The 20,426-nt window shown below is 52.6% G+C and overlaps 2 protein-coding genes across 2 annotated transcripts in view; one reads left to right on the forward strand and one right to left on the reverse strand.

The window, feature by feature from the left end:
• Positions 1-20,426, reverse strand: part of LOC144167763 (oxysterol-binding protein-related protein 9-like) — a 46,075-nt gene that overhangs the window by 24,805 nt on the left and 844 nt on the right. The window contains exons 2-3 of the mRNA XM_077696944.1: positions 9,880-10,156; positions 2,871-3,001 (exon numbers count right to left, since the gene is read on the reverse strand). The gene's annotated coding sequence lies outside the window, so the exon portion shown is untranslated. The remainder of the gene's footprint in view (positions 1-2,870; positions 3,002-9,879; positions 10,157-20,426) is intronic.
• On the forward strand, positions 15,039-19,373 carry LOC144168613 (uncharacterized). The gene has a single exon (XM_077697560.1). The coding sequence runs from the start codon at positions 15,039-15,041 to the stop codon at positions 19,371-19,373; it is 4,335 nt and encodes a 1,444-aa protein (XP_077553686.1).

Raw genomic sequence — 20,426 nt, forward strand, 5'->3', positions numbered from 1 at the left:
TCCCCTTTCCCAATTTGCTGCGCTCCGAACTTCAGCGCCTCAACACTGCCTTACGGACGGGAATCAAAGCAGCCCTGGGACTTCCCCCCTACACTTCTACACAACGTCTCCTTCAATTGGGTGTCCACAACACGATAGAGGAAATTATTGAGGCACAACGAGCTGGTGAGCTTATCCGCCTTAGCACCACCCGCACCGGTCGTCACGTGCTCGCCAGCCTGGGATACCCCGAGCCGTCGTCACCTCTCCCACCAAACACTGTGGCTTTCGCCCCTGTCCTTCGTGCACGTTTACAAGTTGCCCCGCTCCCCAAGAACATGCACGCGGAAACCAACCAGGGCCGACGCCGCGCCCGAGTCGAAGCGCTAGCCCGCCGGTACGGACAGGACCCACATGTGATTTACACCGACGCAGCCAGTTATCCAGCCAACTCCAACGCTAAAGTGGCAGTGGCCTCTGCAGTTGCTGGCAATGCGCAAACAACTTGCTCTGTACGCACCGATTCCATCAGAGTGGCCGAGGAAACAGCCATAGCATTGGCTGTGTCCCACATCACCACCGCTCGACCCGCGGAAGCTGACGACGACGAAACCTGGGCAATTATAACAGACTCGCAAGCCGCCTGCCGGGCATATTCTTCTGGAATCCTCTCCATCCAAGCAAACAACATTCTTCGACACTCCGATCCATCCAAGCTTCCCTTCATCCGTATCGTCTGGACCCCTGGCCATGCCTCCCTTCCTGGAAATGAGCACGCACACGCGCTCGCCCGAGAAATGACCCACCGGGCGTCAGAGGGAGCGGACAGACAGATCCGGGGTGGCTCCAAGACATCAGCTTCCATCATCCCATCCCACGAACCTCTCAACTATACACTCACACTCGCCTACTACCGCACACAAAGAAAAACACTACCTCCACCCCACCACTCCCTATCCCGCGCCGACGCCACGTCATGGCGGCAGCTCCAGACACACACGTTCCCAAACTTACACCACAAACACCTCTTCTACCCCACCCAATACGCTGACAACTGCCCGGCTTGCCAGAGCCCCACTCCCACCCTCTACCACTCTGTATGGGAGTGTCCGCGTCCACCAGACGTGCTCACCTCTATACGCATCCCCACCCTCTCCTCTTGGGAGGCTGCTCTGTCCAGCACTGCCCCGCAAGACCAACAACGGCTGATCGAGCGCGCCCGCCGGATAGCGTCCGCCATTGGAGTCCTGGACTGAGGACCCCACTCATAGAGGCTGCTCTTCGGCTAACAAATGATCAATAAATGTTTTCACCACCACCCGTCGCGGCGGCGGCGGCGGAGCGGCCGTCAAGCTGATCGACAACCGACCAAACCCGCAGCCTCCCACGCATGCGCCGCTGGAGCGCCTCGGACGATGTCACTCATCTTGCACTGCGTTCGCCGCGAATGAAGGCGAGGCCGGGCCTCCTTCTGTGAGCGTTGCACGGGACCGAACGGCTTTGAGCCGAGGTCGGCAATACAGCTACATCAAAGGTTAACCAAGCGAAACCAAGACTCGACCCGACTGAGCCAAGCTCTTGCTTTGCATATCCAAGGTTAGCTGAGCTAAACCGCGGCCATTTTTTTAATTGCAAAGCCATAGGCTGAAATTGTCATCATCTAAAATTGTAGGGCTGTCATGGTCGCGGTAAAAAATAGTTTTCGTTTTGTTTGCGCTAACGTATGCGCAAATAGCGTAACTTCTAACTATCCTAGCAACATGTCCTTTCACGGCTTTCCGGCAAGAAATAGCCATTAAGTGTGGCAAATTTTGTTAAGTGCGCAATCGTCTTAGTCGCATTTTGAGAACGGCGTTTCCTGCTGCAGTGCACGCTGACGTTTTAAGGGCATGTAGGTTACGCACAGCACTGGGGCTTGGAAGATTTACGGAATTAGGCAGCTGGTAGCAGTGCCCAGTACTGGAATAAAAGCTTAAATTAACGCCGTCTTTCGGCGGCTACTGTTTACGTGATTGAATGGTGGTGCGACGATAATTGGAACACTTTAAAAAATTTTCCTGAGCGAATCGCCACTCTGCTCGAGCTCAAACTTCACACGAAGGTCGCATTTTGTGGTCTATTTTGTTTGACACCGGGAACAACGATGGTATATACTTACCTGTTTATTCTAAAAAAATAAATAAAAACGATTTTCGTCTATGGGAAAATGGCGGCCGATTTGGACGTGCTACCAGCGCAAGCTCATCTTGGAACGACGGAACCACCTGGGGTATGCAGAGCAAAATGAATGTTTGGGATTCACGGTAGGAAGGAGCCAAATGAAAATGTGAAAGCAGGTGAGGAAACATATCCACGGTTTATTGGCAACGATGAACACTGGGAATATTTATTATGATTGATATCAGCTGTTGTGCAAGTATTTGTGATCATCGTAAGCTCCGGACGAAAGATTTTCTGATCGTTTGCTACACCATTTGGCTCCTCCCTACCGTGAATCCCAAATGTGCGTTTTGCTCTGCATATATCCCAGGTGGCACCATCGTTTCAAGATGAGCTTGCGCTGGCTCGCACGTCCAAATCGGCCGCCATTTTCCCAGAGGCGAAAAAAGTTTTTTTTCTTTATTTTCAGAATAAACAGGTAAGTACCGTCGCTGTACCCGGTGTCAAACAAAATATGCCACAAAATGCGACCTTCGTGTGTAGTTTGAGCGCGAACAGAGTGGAGGCTCGCTCAGGAAAAAAAAAAATTTAAAGTGTTCCAATTATCGTTGCACCACCCCGTAATCATATATGCTTCGCATCCTTCGGAGCAACAGCGGGTAGAGTCTTGCCCCGTCTGGGCGATTTTGACAGAGAGAGCGGGTGTGCGGGGGCTGGAGGGAGTCGCTTACCGGTAGCGAGACCGTCATTCGCCGACTGTCCGAGCCTGTGTTGCGGAAGGGCTCAGCACAGCGTGGTGTGCGCCTCACTTCCGCGTGGCAGCCGTGGCAGTTGAGCTTCTAGGGCCGCTCTCTACCGATGCCTGCCGAGCACGGAGGAGACGGAAAAATTAACGCGAAAAGTTAACGCACCCGCCCTCGCGAGAATCTTGATTGCACTGGGCAACAAATGATGCGCAATGAGATAACGCGAAAAAAATATCACTTGGGAATCGGCGTTTAAATGCGCAAGTCGCTCTGCTATACACCGAGCAGGGACGGGGAAGGGCGGGGGGCGAAGGGGTGGCGCCAGAACACCTCCCAAAATTTATCCATGCAGAAAATGGCTAATATACTGTTTGGTCGTTAATATAGAATGACTAATATATTGTTTTTGTTATCTTTTATTTTTCCCGGTGGCATGTAACACTCCCCCCCCCCCCCCCCCCCGAAATATTTTTCTGGCTACGACACCGAGCCCTGAAAGTTGGCTCATCCTCCTGGAGAGTCATTATTCTGGGAATATCATAATCAGTGTGATATCCATATAAACTCATATATCCCTATAAAATGCTAAACACTGAGCCCATTTTCAGTTCGCTTTACTACCATAAGCAATTGCGTAGCTAGGAAGACATTTTTCTAGTTCAACATAAGAAGTCTGATATCGACGTTGGGGACCCTTGGGTGATTATTACACGAGAGGACGAACATGCGTGTACACGCGCACTTTGAGTTTTCACCCATGTTTTTACGAATTATGCGCAAGCCAGAGAATAGCTTCACACTGCAATCCGTTTTCCTCTAGCGTGCGTACTTCGCGAGATAAAAATTTGCAAAGGTGGCGCGGATGGCGGGCCATTTTTCCGTGGCTGCAGTTTTCTCCAACTTTGGGGCTTTGCGCACGTCAGGGTTTCATGGTTCTGACTAAAATTTGTTTTAAAACAAAAACTTCACCAAAATTACAAACAGTTCAAGACAAATTTTGCGTTCTCCTATCAACAAAAAATTTGAAAAAAAATTATGAAATCGGGCCAGACGCTAGATTGTCGCTTACTTTGACGCCCCCTAGCTCTGTATCTGCTATTGTGAGAAACTTGTAAGCGATGAGTAGTGTCGACCAGATATGTGCAAACATATCTGTAAAATATCGCTTGCCTATAAAAAACACAAATACGCGCAAAACATATTTACTGCCGTGCTTTATTTCTAAAAATGTGTAATTTTTAAAATCAAAATAGAAACCGCTCTAGATTTTTTTTTTTTTTGCGAAATCGGGGAAACGAGACTCCTCAAGGAGGCCAACAATACTGCTGAGAAGCAGGTTTCATCATTTTGTTTGTACCGAAGTTATAAGTGGCTGAAATCCTGCGGTCGAGACGCGTCTCCGTGCCGTGGGCTCCACTGCTGCCGCTGCTTTTTTGGCATCGCGTTTCGATAAAAAGCGTCTGTTCACATTCTGTGGCCACACCAGGGGCTTTTCGACCTTTTACGTCCTTCTAAAAGAGAAATTTGCGTTTAATATATTTTTTTGCGATGTTTTACTGAATAAGCGCTGGCACAGCTACGCCTGAAGCCAAGACCCGCGAAAAAGCGAGCCTTTGAGGGAGTGACTTTCCTCTTAGCACAAAACACAGAGCAGGATAACGAAAAGAGTTTTTTTGGTGGTGTGATGACTAGTGGGTGCAATGGTAACTATAGTAAAAATATAAAGCCGTTCCACTCAATGTGAAAGCTGTCGGAAGTGCAGAGCAGTGATTCGCCATAATGGGCTGATGGGCTGCAGCGCCGTTATCCGCTCACTACTGCCCACCTTCGCAGTTTCCCACCTTCGCAGTGCTCGCGCGTCCCCTGCCTAGCTGAAACTGCGCTAGCGAGAGTTCTGATCTTTTTGCGCTTGCTAACTGCGCTAGCGAGAGTTCTGATCTTTTTGCGCTTGCTTTAATTTCGTATGCTAGAGCTGTTTTGCGTCAATTCGAACGCGCCATTTCTTTCTTGCGTGGCTGGAGCCTTTCTGCGTCAATTTGAATGCGCAATTTTTTTTCTTGCGCGGCTGGAGTGTTTCTGCGTCATTTCGAACGCGCCATTTCTTTCTTGCGCGGCCGCTTTTTTCGCTTACTATCGCAAAGACAAACCCAACGAGCGTTCCTAACTAAATGAACGCGGGGCCTGCCGGTAACATACACAGATTTTGCCTGAAATGTACCTTCAGTTTTCTTTGCGCTAAATAACGGGGAGATGTATTACAAGCGCCCGCAGTTCACGAGGTTTGAACGGTTATGACTATATTTAAACCGCGTGGTTTTGAAGCCTCAGCGTGACTCCCTGACGCCGGAACAGAAGGCTCTATACTTGGGTCCGTTATCTCGCTGCGCCACCTGATTCCGGCAGTCGTATCGAGCGTTAGCGAGCTACGACGACAAGGCGAGCCCATAAAGTTCTCTGCACTTAAAACTCACTGCCTCTCTACGACGGGTTCGTTTCCGCAGGTGACACTAGTTGGGCACGCTCCAACAAAGAAATGACGTCTGTCTTCACCGAGGGTACAGATATACCGACCATTGAGATACGCAATAGGGTGGCGAGCTTCTGCGCATGGACAACCATGATGCCAGCAGCGGCTAATCCTGGGATATGCCAGGTAAAGGTAAAAGTGAAGGGACATGCCAGGTAAAGGTATTACAACCGACTCTTCACTTAGCCGGTACGGGGTCAGTTACGGTAGTCATCCCGCCAAGAAAACTCGGTTTCATTACCTTGTTCTTTGCTTTTGCTAAAAGAAAGGTTACTCCCGCAAAGGAGCGCTGTTTGGGGGGTCTTCGCCGCAGGCGTACCTATGCTAGCGCTTATTCAGTGAAATATCGCAAATAAAAAGATTAAAAACGCGGATTTCTCTTACAGAAGGGAAAAAGCCTTAAAGAGTCCCTGGTGTGGTAGCAGAATGCGAACAGACGCTTCTTCATCGAAGCGCGATACCAGAAAAGTAGCAGCAATAGCTGAGCACACGGCGCGGAGACGCGTCTCGAACCCGTGAATTCAGACGCTTTTAACTTCGGTACAAAACAAAATAATGCAGCATGTTCTTCGGCAGTATTGTTGGCTCTCTTGAGGAGTCTCGCTTCCCCAATTTCGAAGAAAATCCCAAGTTTTAAGAGAATGCAAGTTTGGTTGATTCGAAAAATTGCCTCGTTAAAATAGCACCGACACCACGTTTAACGCAAACTTTGCTTTTCTTGGAAGACATTTACAGGAGAAATATAAGAAGTCTCGGATTAAAGTATAAAGCCCCTATGCCTCTTCATTGTGTACCTCCCTAAGACCACGTTTATCCCTTTGGCTTTGTAGAGAGAGAGAGAAAGAGAGAGCTCTTCGAAGAGGCCATGAAGACAGAATGCCAGTTTAGTTCATTTGAAAAATTGCCTCGTTAGAATAGCACCGACCACGTTTAACACAAACTTCGCTCAAATAAGTTATGTAATTAGGAAAAAGGCGAATGACCATGCGACCCACTAGCTCAATTCCGGTGCTACAACCAATGACGTATTATGGGCACCTGTGCGATTGGCTGGGGCTGGCAAACGCAAACGCAGGTTAAGCATGGCTTGTAAGCTTGCCAAACGAGCTATTTGCGCTTAAAGCTAATGCATATTCTTTTTATATCAGTAAGAGTGGTGGGGTGAACAATGAAGGTTATGAACGAACACTTAAACATCGAGCAAGTTAGTGCGGCACATTGCCGACTGACGCTGCCTCCCACAGCTGTCGGACGCGTTGTGCTTGTCTGAAACAACACTGGCCAACTGACATAAAAGGCACGGCCACTTACGAGACCATGTTTGTCGATTCATAGCTTATTATTTAGGAAACGGTCGCTATCAACCGTAATAAAAAAATGGTCACCATCCTGCTAAAGTGGATAGCCAGCGAAACTGTTGCAAACCACTGCAAATGCTGATGTGGGAGGGTATGAAATGTTTGTCGTCGTCTCGGCGGGCTTGTCGCTTGCGCTCGGCTCAGAGCCTGTGGCGGCGTATGCTGAGTCCTGCTGAAGGCGCATGCGGTCGGCGTCTTGGGCAATAACTGCTCTATTTAGTGACACTAGTCCCGCCTAGCCGCCAAACATAATCTGCGAACAATCTTTATCAGGAACACATGATTGGGTTGGGGGGGGGGGGAAGGGTCCCATTGTTCCCAGGCCCCTTGTCATCCATAAGGCAGTTTCGACGCTTATTTTGTGGTTTTTATAACGAACACTGAACTTATGATTGATTAGCCTGACGCATGCGCTTGGCGTCTTAGGCGAGAACTGCTGGGTCTTGCCTGGACTTTCTGTTTACGACACGAAATTTTCCGTCCAACTATAGGCTAACAGCTTCGCTGCAAAATACGGCAGGTATACAAGTGCGGTCAAAACTTTCAGAATCAAAGTGCGGACACTGGTACTTGAGCGCTATTGCAGCGCCATCTATGAAAGCGAGAGATAAACAATATAACCAAACGGCCTTCTGTGAAAGGGTAGCAGATAGCAGACCTGGTCAGCATACTATATCTTGTTTTAGGGCCCTGCTCTGTGTACGCCATTGGCGACGTCACGAAACAAGCGAAATTTAGTAGGAGAATTGAAATTTTGGTTTAAAATGTTTAATTTCTCAGTTAATAAAGCATCGCTTGCTGCCTGACAAGCGATTAGGGTCCTATAAAACACCAAATCTTGCGAATAAAAGAAACTTGGCCTCTTGCCGGGCTAGCCGACCGACTGACCTCGTGCATGGTACACACCGTGCCCCTCTAACTGGGCTTCACTAGTGTATCGTTATGCTCTGGCAGGGCGACAATTTTGGGGGGAAGTGTAAGCGACTTGTCACGAAAACGTGAAGGCCCTGAAACCGTTTGCAGTGGAATCTCGTTGATAAGATTCGGCATATTACGTTTTTCGGCCTAATACGTTTTTATTTTCGTTCCCGGCCAATGTCCCTCGGAGATAATGCATTTTCACGCGTTTATTACCATCACATTTTTGTCGAAAATTGGATAATACGATCGCGAAAGCGGATCTCGACCGACATTTCTAGTAATCTTACGTTTATTCTTCGGTATAGTCGCTCAAACTGCACTCCAACAATCCACGACGTGAACGTTGCAGAGACGCCGAGGGAGCGGAAGCGCCGGTTTTGCGGCAAGAACATTGCTGCAATGCGCGGCCGTTCCGTGCAAGGCTGACGATAAATCAGGAGATGCACCCCGCCGTGTAGCAAATCGTATCATAATCGAGGGAGGAAGCGCGCAGTGCTCGTGGCAGACGCGACTTCCCTTCCCGACTTCCCCCATGGACCGTGCTTTCCGCGCAGCGATTTGTTCTCTTTTTGCTTTGTTTCTATGCGCGGCCGTGTTTCCAGACTTGTGACAAGGTCAAAGAAATGCAAGGCGGAAATGGAAATTGTACGCCAATTCGAAGAGAACCCGAAAAGGATGCGCTTGGAATTGACATGCTAGCTCGCTTCGCCAGTGTCAACGCTCAACACTATTGTCGGTCAGCAAGAGTAACTTCTAAAGAACCTGCAAGCTTCTGGACCTGGTGTAAAACAAGCGCGAGGTGCGACGCGTGAGTAAAAGGAAGTTATATCGACAGGAGTGAACTTCGTCGGGTCAGTCCTACGCGAAACAGTTGACAACATCGCGCTCGCCTTGGGTATTCAAAACTTTCAAGCATCCGGAGGCTGCCTTCACCGATTTACGGCACGACACGAATTCTCGTACAAGGCAGTGTCTCCAAAAGTAACAAATACCGTTCGCTTCTCTTTGTACGTATTGGAAGAATTTACTCCTGGACATTTAAAAGAATAAATGGCAGCACAAATTGAGTAGTCACTTCAATGTTGCTCCATAAAAGAGTTGCTGACGGAGAATCCATATTTTCTTTTTTTAACCTATTTGGAGTATACGATTTTCGGATAATTCGTTTTATTTTCCGGTTCCCGTGAAAAACATATAAATGAAATTTCACTGTATTGATATCCGTTCCTCGTGCGCCGACAGTACGCATCAAGCGTTATAGACGGACTGTGGGGCTGTGTATATGCATTTGAACGCTGCGCATTTGAAAAACATGCCCCCTGAACCCACCAATCACTAGATCCCATTTTGTGAATGCTTAAAATGATGCGGTCTTCTTTGCAGATCCAACTTACCCGCTCCACATTGTGTCTGTCAAAACGCGAATTAGAATTCACTTCGGTTTACGTTGCACTCCATGACTGCTGGAGGCCATTCTTTTCTCCTGTGAGATCGTGATTGTAAACAGCAAGGCCAGCCAAAGTTAGAGAACAATGAACAACCGATTGTAAGCACGAAAAATTCCAGCTAGGTATCTAGTACACCCATTGCAAACAATTATTAGTGAGGGGCACTTGTGCAGGTATACTGGTATACACTGCGACTGCTGGTGGACTGTGTCGAGATGCACCAAGCGTCCTAGTTAAAATGGACAGCCAGCTCACCGCGAAAATTCGCTGGTCATGCAGTGATTAAAACTTTGTATGCGTGAATGGGCAGAGCGCTGTGAATTTATTTGAACAGTGAACCCTTTAGCATCCTTTTTTTCGTTTATTTCTCCCTGGCAGCGAGTTGCGCGTACGTTGTATACAGAGCACCGGAAAGCTTGATAGCATGCTTCGCTCTGCGGTTCAATCAAAGGGCTGAACACAAACATTGCATTCGCTTTGATATTACGCGGTACAAAAACGGTTTTCCTACAAGTTGTATCGAAATATAGCAGGGAAATGGAAGCACCCTTTGGTTCTACAAGTACCCGCGGTGATGCCGATGATATTCTGACCAGTAACCGTACTACGGGCGGCAGGCACACGCTTGAAAGGTTCCCGCCTGACTTATGGCGTACACTTGTACGGCACGAGGACGAGCAAGCGACCTTGAGAGGTAGGCCGCGGTCCCGTCCCCACCGCCGAGTAGCGGGATATCTTACCACAGCGGCTGGGCATGGAGGAAATGGACGCTGGCTGGCTGCCCTCACTGGTCCCGACGGAGGGTTCCCGGGAGAGCTGGTAGAACGCCGCTCGGCCGAGCAGTGTCGCCCCGACCGAGCCTGGTCGCGCCGTCCGTGAGGCTGGCAGCGGGGACAGGGCCCAGCTAGACGTGCTTAGCGCCGCCGGTCGCCATGGCGCGCCGCGCGGCACGCGTCTTCACGAAGCGCCTAGATTTCTCGCCGACCCCAGCGCGCCCCGAGATTCTGAGGCCGCCTGCTGGGATGCAGACGAGAAAGAAGCGATCAGATGATGATGATGATGCAGCTGCTGCTGCTCCTGATGATGATTATTATGTTTGAGCACGGATGATTCACACCAACACGAAGGAATTGGTCGAGAAAGAAGTTGCCGTAACTAAATTAGCAATAAAAAAACTAGTTTTTGCTATCTTTTAGGCCATGGCGCTGGGTGCAGACACCTGCCGTCTTGTTCAAGCCCTACTGATCAGCCGCATTACATATGGTACTCCCTACGTCAACCTCAAACCAAAGGAACATGCCAAATTAGACGCCCTTATTAGGAAATCATACAAAATCGCCCTCGGCCTCCCTGCCTTCCCTCCTACTGTCCGCCTTCTGCAATTAGGTATCCACAATTCCCTTTCTGAGCTCTTCGAAGCACAGCGGGTCCAGCAACTCACTCGCCTTGCCCTCACCCCTACGGGTCGCACGGTACTGCATAAACTAGGCTACCCCACTCCTCTTCCTTTAGACACCCCCCAGCGTATCCCGCCGTCACTCCGCGCTCATATCTTCGTGTCTCCCATCCCCAAACACATGCACCCTTCCTTCAATCAAGGCAGAAGACAGGCCCGCGTCACCCGCCTCCGAGCCGAATACTACAACAAACCGGACACCCGATACACGGACGTCGCTCCGTATACATCCCGCCCTGCTCACGCACTGGTTGTCGTCGACTCCAAATCTGTCAAGGTTACCTCCCTCAGCCTTCTCCACGCAAGCGCCACGACGGCTGAAGAGACAGCCCTCGCTCTAGCAGCGACCACGGCTTCCTCTAACTAGTGGCAATCCTCACAGATTCGCAACAGGCTTGCCGCAACTACTGTACAGGCCGCACCTCCCCCTCAGCGCTGAAGATACTATCCTCAATCAAGGATCCCCCCCCCCCTCCCCCACATTCAGATTGTATGGACACCGGCCATTCTTCCCTCGAGGGAAACGAGGCGGCACACGCCGCTGCCCGCGCTCTTACATTCTGGGCGTTTTCGTCGACGGAAGAGGACCTTTCCGAACCCTCCATCTATCCCCCGGTCCCTCCCCGATACACTGAAATCTTACATCATGATCGCCAACTGCGGCTTCAATACCCTCCTCCTCACCCATCCCTCAGCACACAGGCGGTTCGCATTTGGCGTCGACTGCAGACGAACACATTCTACAACACCACGATACTCCACCACATATCTCCCTCCACTTACCCCTACAACTGCCCTTCTTGCTCCGTCCCAAACACTACCTACCACCTAGTCTGGGAATGCCCCTACGCGCCAAACCCCCTCCCTTCCCCATCCCCTGAGCAGTGGGAGCGCGAGCTGGCCAGCTCACGGTGCGAGGACCAAGAACGCCTCATCACTCGCGCCCAAGCAGCTGCGCTAGCTCGCGGCTATCTGGACTGAGAAAGCCACCCACTTTTATGCTCATTAAATGTTTTCCAATCCAATCCAATGCTATCTTCCAGCTCGGGCGTGGCTGATCCTTCTTCAAGCCGAAGAACTTTCTTCCACATGTCGCCCGTATTTCGTGGAAGTCCCTTGGTTTCCCAGCGTGGTGTTATTAATTCGAACGCAATACATGTCCCATGAGGCTGAGAAGCGGGTGTTGTGAGCAGCGGGTGGCCTTTAACTAAGAAAAACGTGGCAGCTTCGTGGTAGGCAAGGGACCAAACCACTGCTCTACACCTTGTCCACACAATACACAGTCTCCTATATATAGTTCATACAACAAGCTACGTGCAGCCCTGTGGAGGCTACATTGCTGTCAATGGAGCGCCCACTGAGGGCGCCTAACTCACCGCGGAGGAAAGCGAGAATCGGCGCCGGGGCCTTGCGGTTCCACTTGGCGAGAGGGGATACTGAAAGGCCCTTTCAAAACCCCCTTCACGGTGAGTTAGGCGCCCTCAGTGGGCGCTCCATTGACAACGATGTAGCCTCGCCAGGGCCGCACGTAGCTTGTGGTATGAACTATAGGTACCCTGAAGTATGCCTGCGTGCTGTGAATGAGAAAACATTGTGTCTTTTCCCGGCGATACATCGTTTGTGTGCCATGCTGGCTCCATGAAGCCACTGTAATAAATAATTGTAGGTTTTCAGTGCGGAGTCTCGAATGGCCTTCGGACTGGTTACATACCCACTCAACGAAATTGGCCAATGACGATGAAAGCTTTCGTCATTTGCAGGCACGGGAATCGAACCCAGGGACACCGGAAACAGGTGAGCGATTTAGCCCTTGCTTTACTCCTTCGCCACAGCGAACACGGCTTTCGGGGTACACTTAGGTCTGCTTACGTGTTTTGAATGCGAAATCATTATGGCTTCCCAGCGATTTTTCATTACTACATCGCGTGCGTGTTGTGCTGGCTTCATAAAGCTATCATAAAGCAAATTGGAAGCTTTTCAGTTCACATCTCTGGATAGTCCTCTGGTTCCTACTCAATGGAATCGGCAAATGACGGCGGAAGCGGCCGTCAGTAGCTCACCATCGATTCACCAATTCTCATTTCTCGGCGACGTCAACACGCACGAACCACTATTCTCACACACCCACATTGGGAGATTTGCCAGGGAAGAGGACAGCTGCCATCGGAGCTCACGGCTGACTCACGAAATCCCTTTGCCATAACGCCACTGAATCGAGTGCACGTAAGCAGAAGTAAGAGCCACCAGTCATTTTTATGACAGGCGCCGTTGGAGACCGTCGCTGTGAATTCAGTGCAATTCCTGCTTTTTTTTTGTTAATTTGGGCTTGCTGTTTTGTTATTTGGTTGCCGAGCCACGACACCTCCCGAGAAGTTTACGCCACGTGAGAATATATCCGCATGCCATGCCATCTATCAGGCGCAGCAGCTAAAACCCTTTCCCGCATTACCGCATTGTCCGAATCAGCGTTCCCTATTCGGTCAAGGCGGTAATAAATAAGAAGAACTTCCGCACGGTTGTAGAGCTTCCTTGGAGGTCAAACACGATGCGATGGCGCGTGGTTAAGAGTAGTCAGCCTTTTGTGTAGGTCCATGCTCTTTTCTTAAGAGGGAAAGCGTGGAGCGAGCAAGAATTGACGTTTTTTTTCCAACATCATTGTTAACTATTTGTGTAGCCTCTAAATATACTGTCACATGACACCAAGAGACAGAATATCGGAAGGGGGTCTATTTACTAAGCAGACACCGTAGTCACTGGCACAACGGCAGGTTGATGGCACGCAGCCTGTCCAGTCGTTGTTGTTGTTGCTCCTTTAGATATGGCACATACCCAATCAGGGGATCGGCCAATCAACAGAGGACGGTTAAAATAAATGTAATTCTTATCTAATTACGAGACGCTTAGAAAAGATAATTTAGACCGGTTGGGAATAGTTTTGGTTCCATAAACGACAAAAAAAAACTGGAAAATCAAGGCGAGGGTGACCAATCGCAGTCATAAATTGAATCTATTGGAATTTTCAAGGAAGCGCTGGAGGGCAGAGAAGACTCGGACCTCGGAACCTCGGACTTCGTCTCTCTTCTCTTCTTTCCGTTGGTCATCGGCCAGCGTTTATCCAGAGGAGCCCATACCTCGAATAGGGAGAGATTGGACACCTCGATATGCGGCTATGCTTTGTGTCAGTTTCTAGGAAAGCTGGCCAAAGTCTGTGACACAACTCCCCGGCCGCAGAAGCACCGTCCCGGTGCCTGTTATAAAGGAAGAGCAGCGGTTGATGGATCCCGGGTGTGGTACGGCTTGAGGCGGCTCACTTGAACTATCTGAGGTGCTGAGTGCCCAGATGATGTCAGAGGTAACTGTCGCGAAATTCGGGCCCCTCCATGGCTGTCTCTTTCTTTTTTCGCTCGCCATATTGGGACCCAGCGGGAGGATCCCGGCGGAGCAGGAATGTTTTCGCCGCCATTTCGGCCCGCGGGGCAGTGGGCCATGTGTTTCGGAAGAGAGGGGCGAGAGTGCCGCGGCCAGCGGAGGTTCCACCCGCTTGGTTCTCGGAAGAGGCGCGGTCCGAAAGACTGTGCTCGGTGCAGCGCGGGGTTTACGACTCGCGGGGAGAAGGAAGCGGGCAGTGGCGGTGGAAGGTGGTGCGGTTGAAACGCGGCGGCCGGTTCTGTGGGCTGCGCTGTAGCCCCGAGTGCGACGACAGCGGCGACCTCGGCCCCCGAGAATTCCCCTCGAGGAGGGGACGGTGCGCGGCCCAGGTGTGCCCGAATTGCGTCGCCGATCAACGGGACTCATCGCAGACGACCGGCGAGCCGACGCATCTTCCCCGACGAGACCACCGACCAAAGTCCAGCTAAGACCTCCTCCCCTTCCCCACTCTTCTGCAGACTCTATAATCGCCCTCACTATTATCTTCCTCCTTCGCATCGACTCCGCGGACTTCATTACCCTCTTTTCTTAGTGTACCCTGTTGTGTGTACGGGTGTGTGCGTGTGTGTCTAACGAGCCGAGTGTTAGAGTAGTTGGGGGGGGGGGAAGCTCCCCTGCCCGCCTATTGTGTGCCTTACTCCTTCCCTCGTGTTTCTTAAGCCGAGCTTCGTTTTCTTTGCCTGTATTACCCTCTCTGTCTATCTGTTTTGGATTTCCCGTGAATGTTAAGTAAATTTCCGTTGTTTCGAAACTGTTTTCTCGTGCCCCGTCTCGTGCCTCACGCCAGCGGCCAATCAGGCGTGGACCTATCGCCGGTTAGCAGGTCCGAACCACATTCTCGAATTCGAACGTAAGGGGGAGTTGTTTGTCGCTCCTCCCGTCCGAGACATCGGCCACTAAATTATTACTTCGCTTAATTCTGTGACAAACTGGCGTCCGCGGCAGGACCGCTAACCACGATTGGCCCGGGGCGTGAGGCATAGGGTAACGGGTGATCTTTCCGCGGCAGACAGAATGGCCGATCTGGAGCGTATAGTTGCTCTGGGTAAAGAGATGGGCTTTGAAGGGACCGCTCTTCAGGAATTTTTGAGAGAGGAAAGAGCCGCAGAGCGCGAAAGGCGCCGGGAGGAGGATGAGCGTGAGAGGGAGCGCGAGGTGCGCGAGAAGGAGCGCGAGGAGCGTGAGAGGGAGCGCGCGGCGCGCGATAAAGAGTGCTCAGCACAGAGGGTGCTAGAAATGGATAAGGAAATGGAACTCCTGCGCACGAGGAGCGAGGCTGGTAGTAGCGGCAGTGCAGTGGGCGACTTGAATGAAACCGAAGCAGCATCACGACCGCCCGCGGTTAGCCTGCACAAGCTGATGGCGGCGTTTAACGAGAAGGGCGACGATCTCGACGCCTATTTGACTCGTTTTGAACGTGTCGCGGAGGCACAGAAATGGCCCCGAAGTCAGTGGGCCACGACGCTCAGTACTTGCCTCACGGGGGAGGCTCTCAGCGTTTTCGGACGAATGCCCGCGTCCGATTCCGCTGACTATGACAAGGTGAAGCGGGCACTCCTTCTCCGCTTCCGCCTCACGGAAGAAGGTTTCCGAAAGAAGTTCAGGGGGGAAACGCCGAGAGACGACGAGACTCCATCGCAGTTCTTCGCCCGACTGGAAAATTATTGGGAAAGGTGGCTACAACTTTCCGGGACGGAGAGGGCTTACCAGGGGGTCAAGAGTCTGCTCCTGTCCGAGCAGTTTTTGGAGAACTGCGGGCCCCCTATGGCACTCTTCCTAAAAGAAAAGAAGACGCGGGACACCGAGGAGCTCGTCCAAAGGGCGGACGACTACGTAATGGCTAGGAACATGAACAACTTTGGGAGGAAAGACCAGAAGCGGGAGGACCCCCTGGCGGGCAGAACCGCAGACCCAGGCCGGCGCGAGCAGTTCGACAGGCAACCACATCCGCCAGCACCGGGCGTACGCTGCTACCTGTGCTACCGGATGGGGCACGTCGCCGCCCAGTGCAGAGCGAACCGAGGTCAACAAGGCCCGAAGAACACGGGTCTGGGGGCCGCAAGGAACGTGTCCGCCTGCTTGCAACAGGGGTACTCGAGCCTAAGCGAGGACAAGCATACCTCTGTAGACAACGCTGCCGAGCCTCTCGGGGCACCAGACCTGCCGGTGGTGGAGGGCCGAATCAAGGGCCGTCGCTGCAGGGTTTTACGAGACACGGGGTGCAACATCGTCATCGTCAGCCGAAGATTTGTGGACGATCGAGAATTAACCGGGGCCCACCGGACTGTTCACTTGGCGGACCGTACTGCTAGGAAGCTACCGGAAGCTCGGATCCAGGTAGACACGCCCTACTACAGCGGGGAGATAGTGGCGGGATGTATGGATGACCCGCTATTTGACCTCATCCTGGGGAACGTCGACGGGGTGAGGCCACCAGGGAAGCCCGACAAAACATGGACGGCTGAGACAGAGGAGACACAAGTCAAGAGCGCGGTGACGGAGCCTACCTTACCCGCAGCGGCGGTGACGACCCGGCAGCAGGCTAGAGCGAAGACTTCGGAGAACTTCCGGGCCCTACGTGCGCCGACGCTTATCTCCGACGTCAGTGCGGGAGAAATGCGAGAGGATCAACAGGCAGACGAGACTCTGTTGCGGTGTTTTGAGGCCCAAAGACGGGGAACGAGGTCAACCTGCAAAAGAAATGGCTCTTGCGGGTTCTTCCTGCGCGACGGTCTCCTCTTTCGAGAGTATGTACCCCAATCGGGAGCCCCTTCCGTGCAGCTCGTGGTGCCGGAGCAGCACCGATACAAAGTTCTCCATTTGGCACATGCGGGCTTGATGGCGGGGCACCTTGGCCGGGCGAAGACTATTGATCGGATACTGGCCGACTTTTTCTGGCCGGGCCTTCATGGGGACGTGAAGAGGTTTATCGCGTCCTGCGACATCTGCCAGAGAACCGTGGATCGCGGCACGGTCAGAAGAGTACCGTTGGAACGGGTTCCACTGGTGGACACCCCCTTCCGTAAGGTCGCCATCGACATCGTGGGGCCTCTCAAGCCGACGACGCGCAGAGGCAACCGATACATTCTAACGTTGGTCGACTACGCTACTCGCTTCCCCGAAGCGGTCGCGCTGCCAAGTATTGAGACGGAAAGGGTGGCCGAAGCTCTGCTGCAGATATTCTCGAGGGTGGGTGTACCCGAGGAGATGCTCAGCGACCGGGGATCAAATTTCACTTCCGAGCTTATGACCGAGGTGGGGCGCCTACTATCCTTGCGACTACAGACCACGACACCCTACCACCCGATGGCCAATGGCCTGGTCGAAAAGATGAACGGCACGCTAAAGAAGATGCTGCGCAGGATGTGTGCTGAACAACCGAGAGAATGGGACAGATTCTTGGAACCCCTTTTGTTTGCGTACCGGGAGGTTGCTCAAGCCAGCACCGGATTCTCCCCGTTCGAGCTGCTTTACGGCCGAAATGTTCGTGGTCCACTGGCCATCCTCAAGGAGCTGTGGACCGGGAATAAGGTGGAAGAAGAGGTCAAAACCGCCTACCAGTACGTCACCGACCTGAAGGAGAGGCTTGAGACAACGTGCCAACTTGCCCATGAGGCGTTGGAACAGGCAGCCGAGCGATACAAGGCGTACTACGACGACCGAGCCAAGATGCGTCACCTCCAGGCTGGGGACGAGGTGCTCGTCTTGTTACCCACAGAACATAACAAGCTCACCATGAAGTGGAAGGGCCCGTATGCCGTGGCGGAAAGGAAGGGAGAAGTTGACTACGTGGTGAATGTCGAGGGGACGCCCAAGACGTTCCATGCGAACATGTTGAAAAAGTACATCAGGAGGGAACTAAAATCAGGTGTCCCTGTCCAGACGGTGTCAGCCGTGGCGGTCGACATCGGGGCCGAAGAGATGGCGTGGCCCCTCGGAGGCGAGGTGGGACCGGAAGACATTGTCGTGTCGGATCACTTGACTACCCGACAAGCGGGGCAGCTGCACTCTCTGCTGTCGAAGTACAAAGGCATATTTTCGGATCAGCCAGGACTCACAACTTGGGCAGAGTGTTCTTTGTCCACGATGACGGACGCGCCGATCCAAGTGAGGCAATATCCGCTTCCTTTCGCTGTGCAACAGAACATCGAAAGGGAAGTGTCGGCCATGGTTGAAATGGGGGTGATTGAGAGATCCAGCTCACCGTATCACGCACCCGTCGTGCTGGTCAGAAAACCGGACGGCACTTACCGGTTCTGTGTGGATTTCAGGAGGCTGAATGACGTCCTAGTGCCCGATGCAGAGCCTATTCCGAGGGCTGGCTGTCTAATTGCGGAAGTTGGGGGGAGGAAATACTTTTCAAAGATGGACTTTTCTAAGGGGTACTGGCAGGTGCCCCTCGATCAGGCCTCCAGGGAGAAGACCGCCTTCTCGACCCCTAGTGGACTGTATCACTTCAAAAGCATGCCCTTCGGTATCAAGACAGCCCCAGCAGTTTTCGCAAAGCTCATGCGGCGAGTACTGGACGGCATCGACAACGTCTACCACTACTACGACGACGTGCTGGTGGCCACAGAGACGTGGGAAGACCATTTGGTGGCCATCGACCGGGTGCTCGCGCGAATCTTGGAAGCCGGAATGACGGTCCATCCCAGGAAGTGCCAGCTCGGGTTCGAGCAGTTGTCGTTTCTGGGTCACACCATAGGTCACGGACACCTAGGTCCCATGGAGTCAACCCTTGACAGGATCCGGCACGCTGCCCGTCCGGTGACCAAACGTCAAGTGCGGGCCTTTTTGGGGTTGTCTGGCTATTACCGAGATTTCATCCCCGGTTACGCCACAGTGGCCGCCCCACTAACCGACCTCACGAAGAAGCTCGCCCCCAACACGGTTAAGTGTGGGGACCGGGAGCAGCGCTCCTTCGAGGAACTGAAGCGGATCCTTTCCGTGGCACCTGTTTTGCAAGTCGTCGATTTCGACCAGCCCTTCGTGTTACGCACCGACGCCTCTGACCAGGGGCTCGGGGCGGTTTTACTGCAGAGGAAAGGCGCCGTGCTCCACCCTGTGGCATATGCAAGTCGGAAGTTGCTTTCGAGAGAACGGGCGTACTCAGCAATAGAGAAGGAGTGCCTCGCCATAGTCTGGGCGATGAAACGCTTCAACTTCTACTTGTATGGGAGGGCCTTCACTATTCAGACGGACCACCAGCCACTAACTTACATCCGCCAGGCTCAGTTTACGAACGCTCGCGTTCTCCGTTGGGCCCTCCTGCTCCAGGAGTACGATTTCACCATCGCCAGCATTAAGGGGCGAGATAATGTCGGGGCCGACTACTTGAGCAGGGTGTAGAAGGACTACCTGGCTCCTGCGGCCTGGAAATGACAGCGGCTCCATTTTTTTTTGCTCGTTCATGGGCCGGGTCATTGATATATATGAAGTGTTCGTGTGCTCCGCGGTGAATGTCTCTGTGAATGTATAGCCAGGTGTACCCCGTGCCACGCTATGTAGTCGAATTTTCGCCTGTTTCTATTGCGGCTGCGCGAGATCATGTGTGAGTGGGGGGTCCGCATGGCCTCAGAACTTTATTGCGCCATTGCGAGTGCGTATTGGAGTGTACTATGTATGTAGACAGTGTGTAGCCTTTTCTCTTTATCTTCCTCGACTTAATTTTCGGTGTATGCGGAGAAGCGCGGCCCTGTTCATATGCAAGGCGCTGTTACTTTGTTATCGTGTGTATCCCCTCCTATGGCTAGTATGGCCACCCCCTTTTGGGCGATGTCGGTTACTTGGTGTGATTTTGGCTGGTGCCCGTATTTCGCTTTGGATGTTTGGTTTGAATGCTATTGGGAATAACATTCTTGATGGGGGGGCAGTGTCGCGAAATTCGGGCCCCTCCATGGCTGTCTCTTTCTTTTTTCGCTCGCCATATTGGGACCCAGCGGGAGGATCCCGGCGGAGCAGGAATGTTTTCGCCCCCATTTCGGCCCGCGGGGCAGTGGGCCATGTGTTTCGGAAGAGAGGGGCGAGAGTGCCGCGGCCAGCGGAGGTTCCACCCGCTTGGTTCTCGGAAGAGGCGCGGTCCGAAAGACTGTGCTCGGTGCAGCGCGCGGTTTACGACTCGCGGGGAGAAGGAAGCGGGCAGTGGCGGTGGAAGGTGGTGCGGTTGAAACGCGGCGGCCGGTTCTGTGGGCTGCCCTGTAGCCCCGAGTGCGACGACAGCGGCGACCTCGGCCCCCGAGAATTCCCCTCGAGGAGGGGACGGTGCGCGGCCCAGGTGTGCCCGAATTGCGTCGCCGATCAACGGGACTCATCGCAGACGACCGGCGAGCCGACGCATCTTCCCCGACGAGACCACCGACCAAAGTCCAGCTAAGACCTCCTCCCCTTCCCCACTCTTCTGCA

The sequence above is a fragment of the Haemaphysalis longicornis genome, unplaced genomic scaffold, assembly GCF_048455015.1.
Source record: "Haemaphysalis longicornis isolate Haplotype H1 unplaced genomic scaffold, Haemaphysalis longicornis Haplotype H1 scaffold_2, whole genome shotgun sequence".
NCBI classification, from domain to species: Eukaryota; Metazoa; Arthropoda; class Arachnida; order Ixodida; family Ixodidae; genus Haemaphysalis; species Haemaphysalis longicornis.

Coding starts and splice junctions, on each gene's coding strand:
- LOC144168613 (XM_077697560.1), top strand. CDS start 15,039: ATGGCCGATCTGGAGCGTATAGTTGCTCTGGGTAAAGAGATGGGCTTT.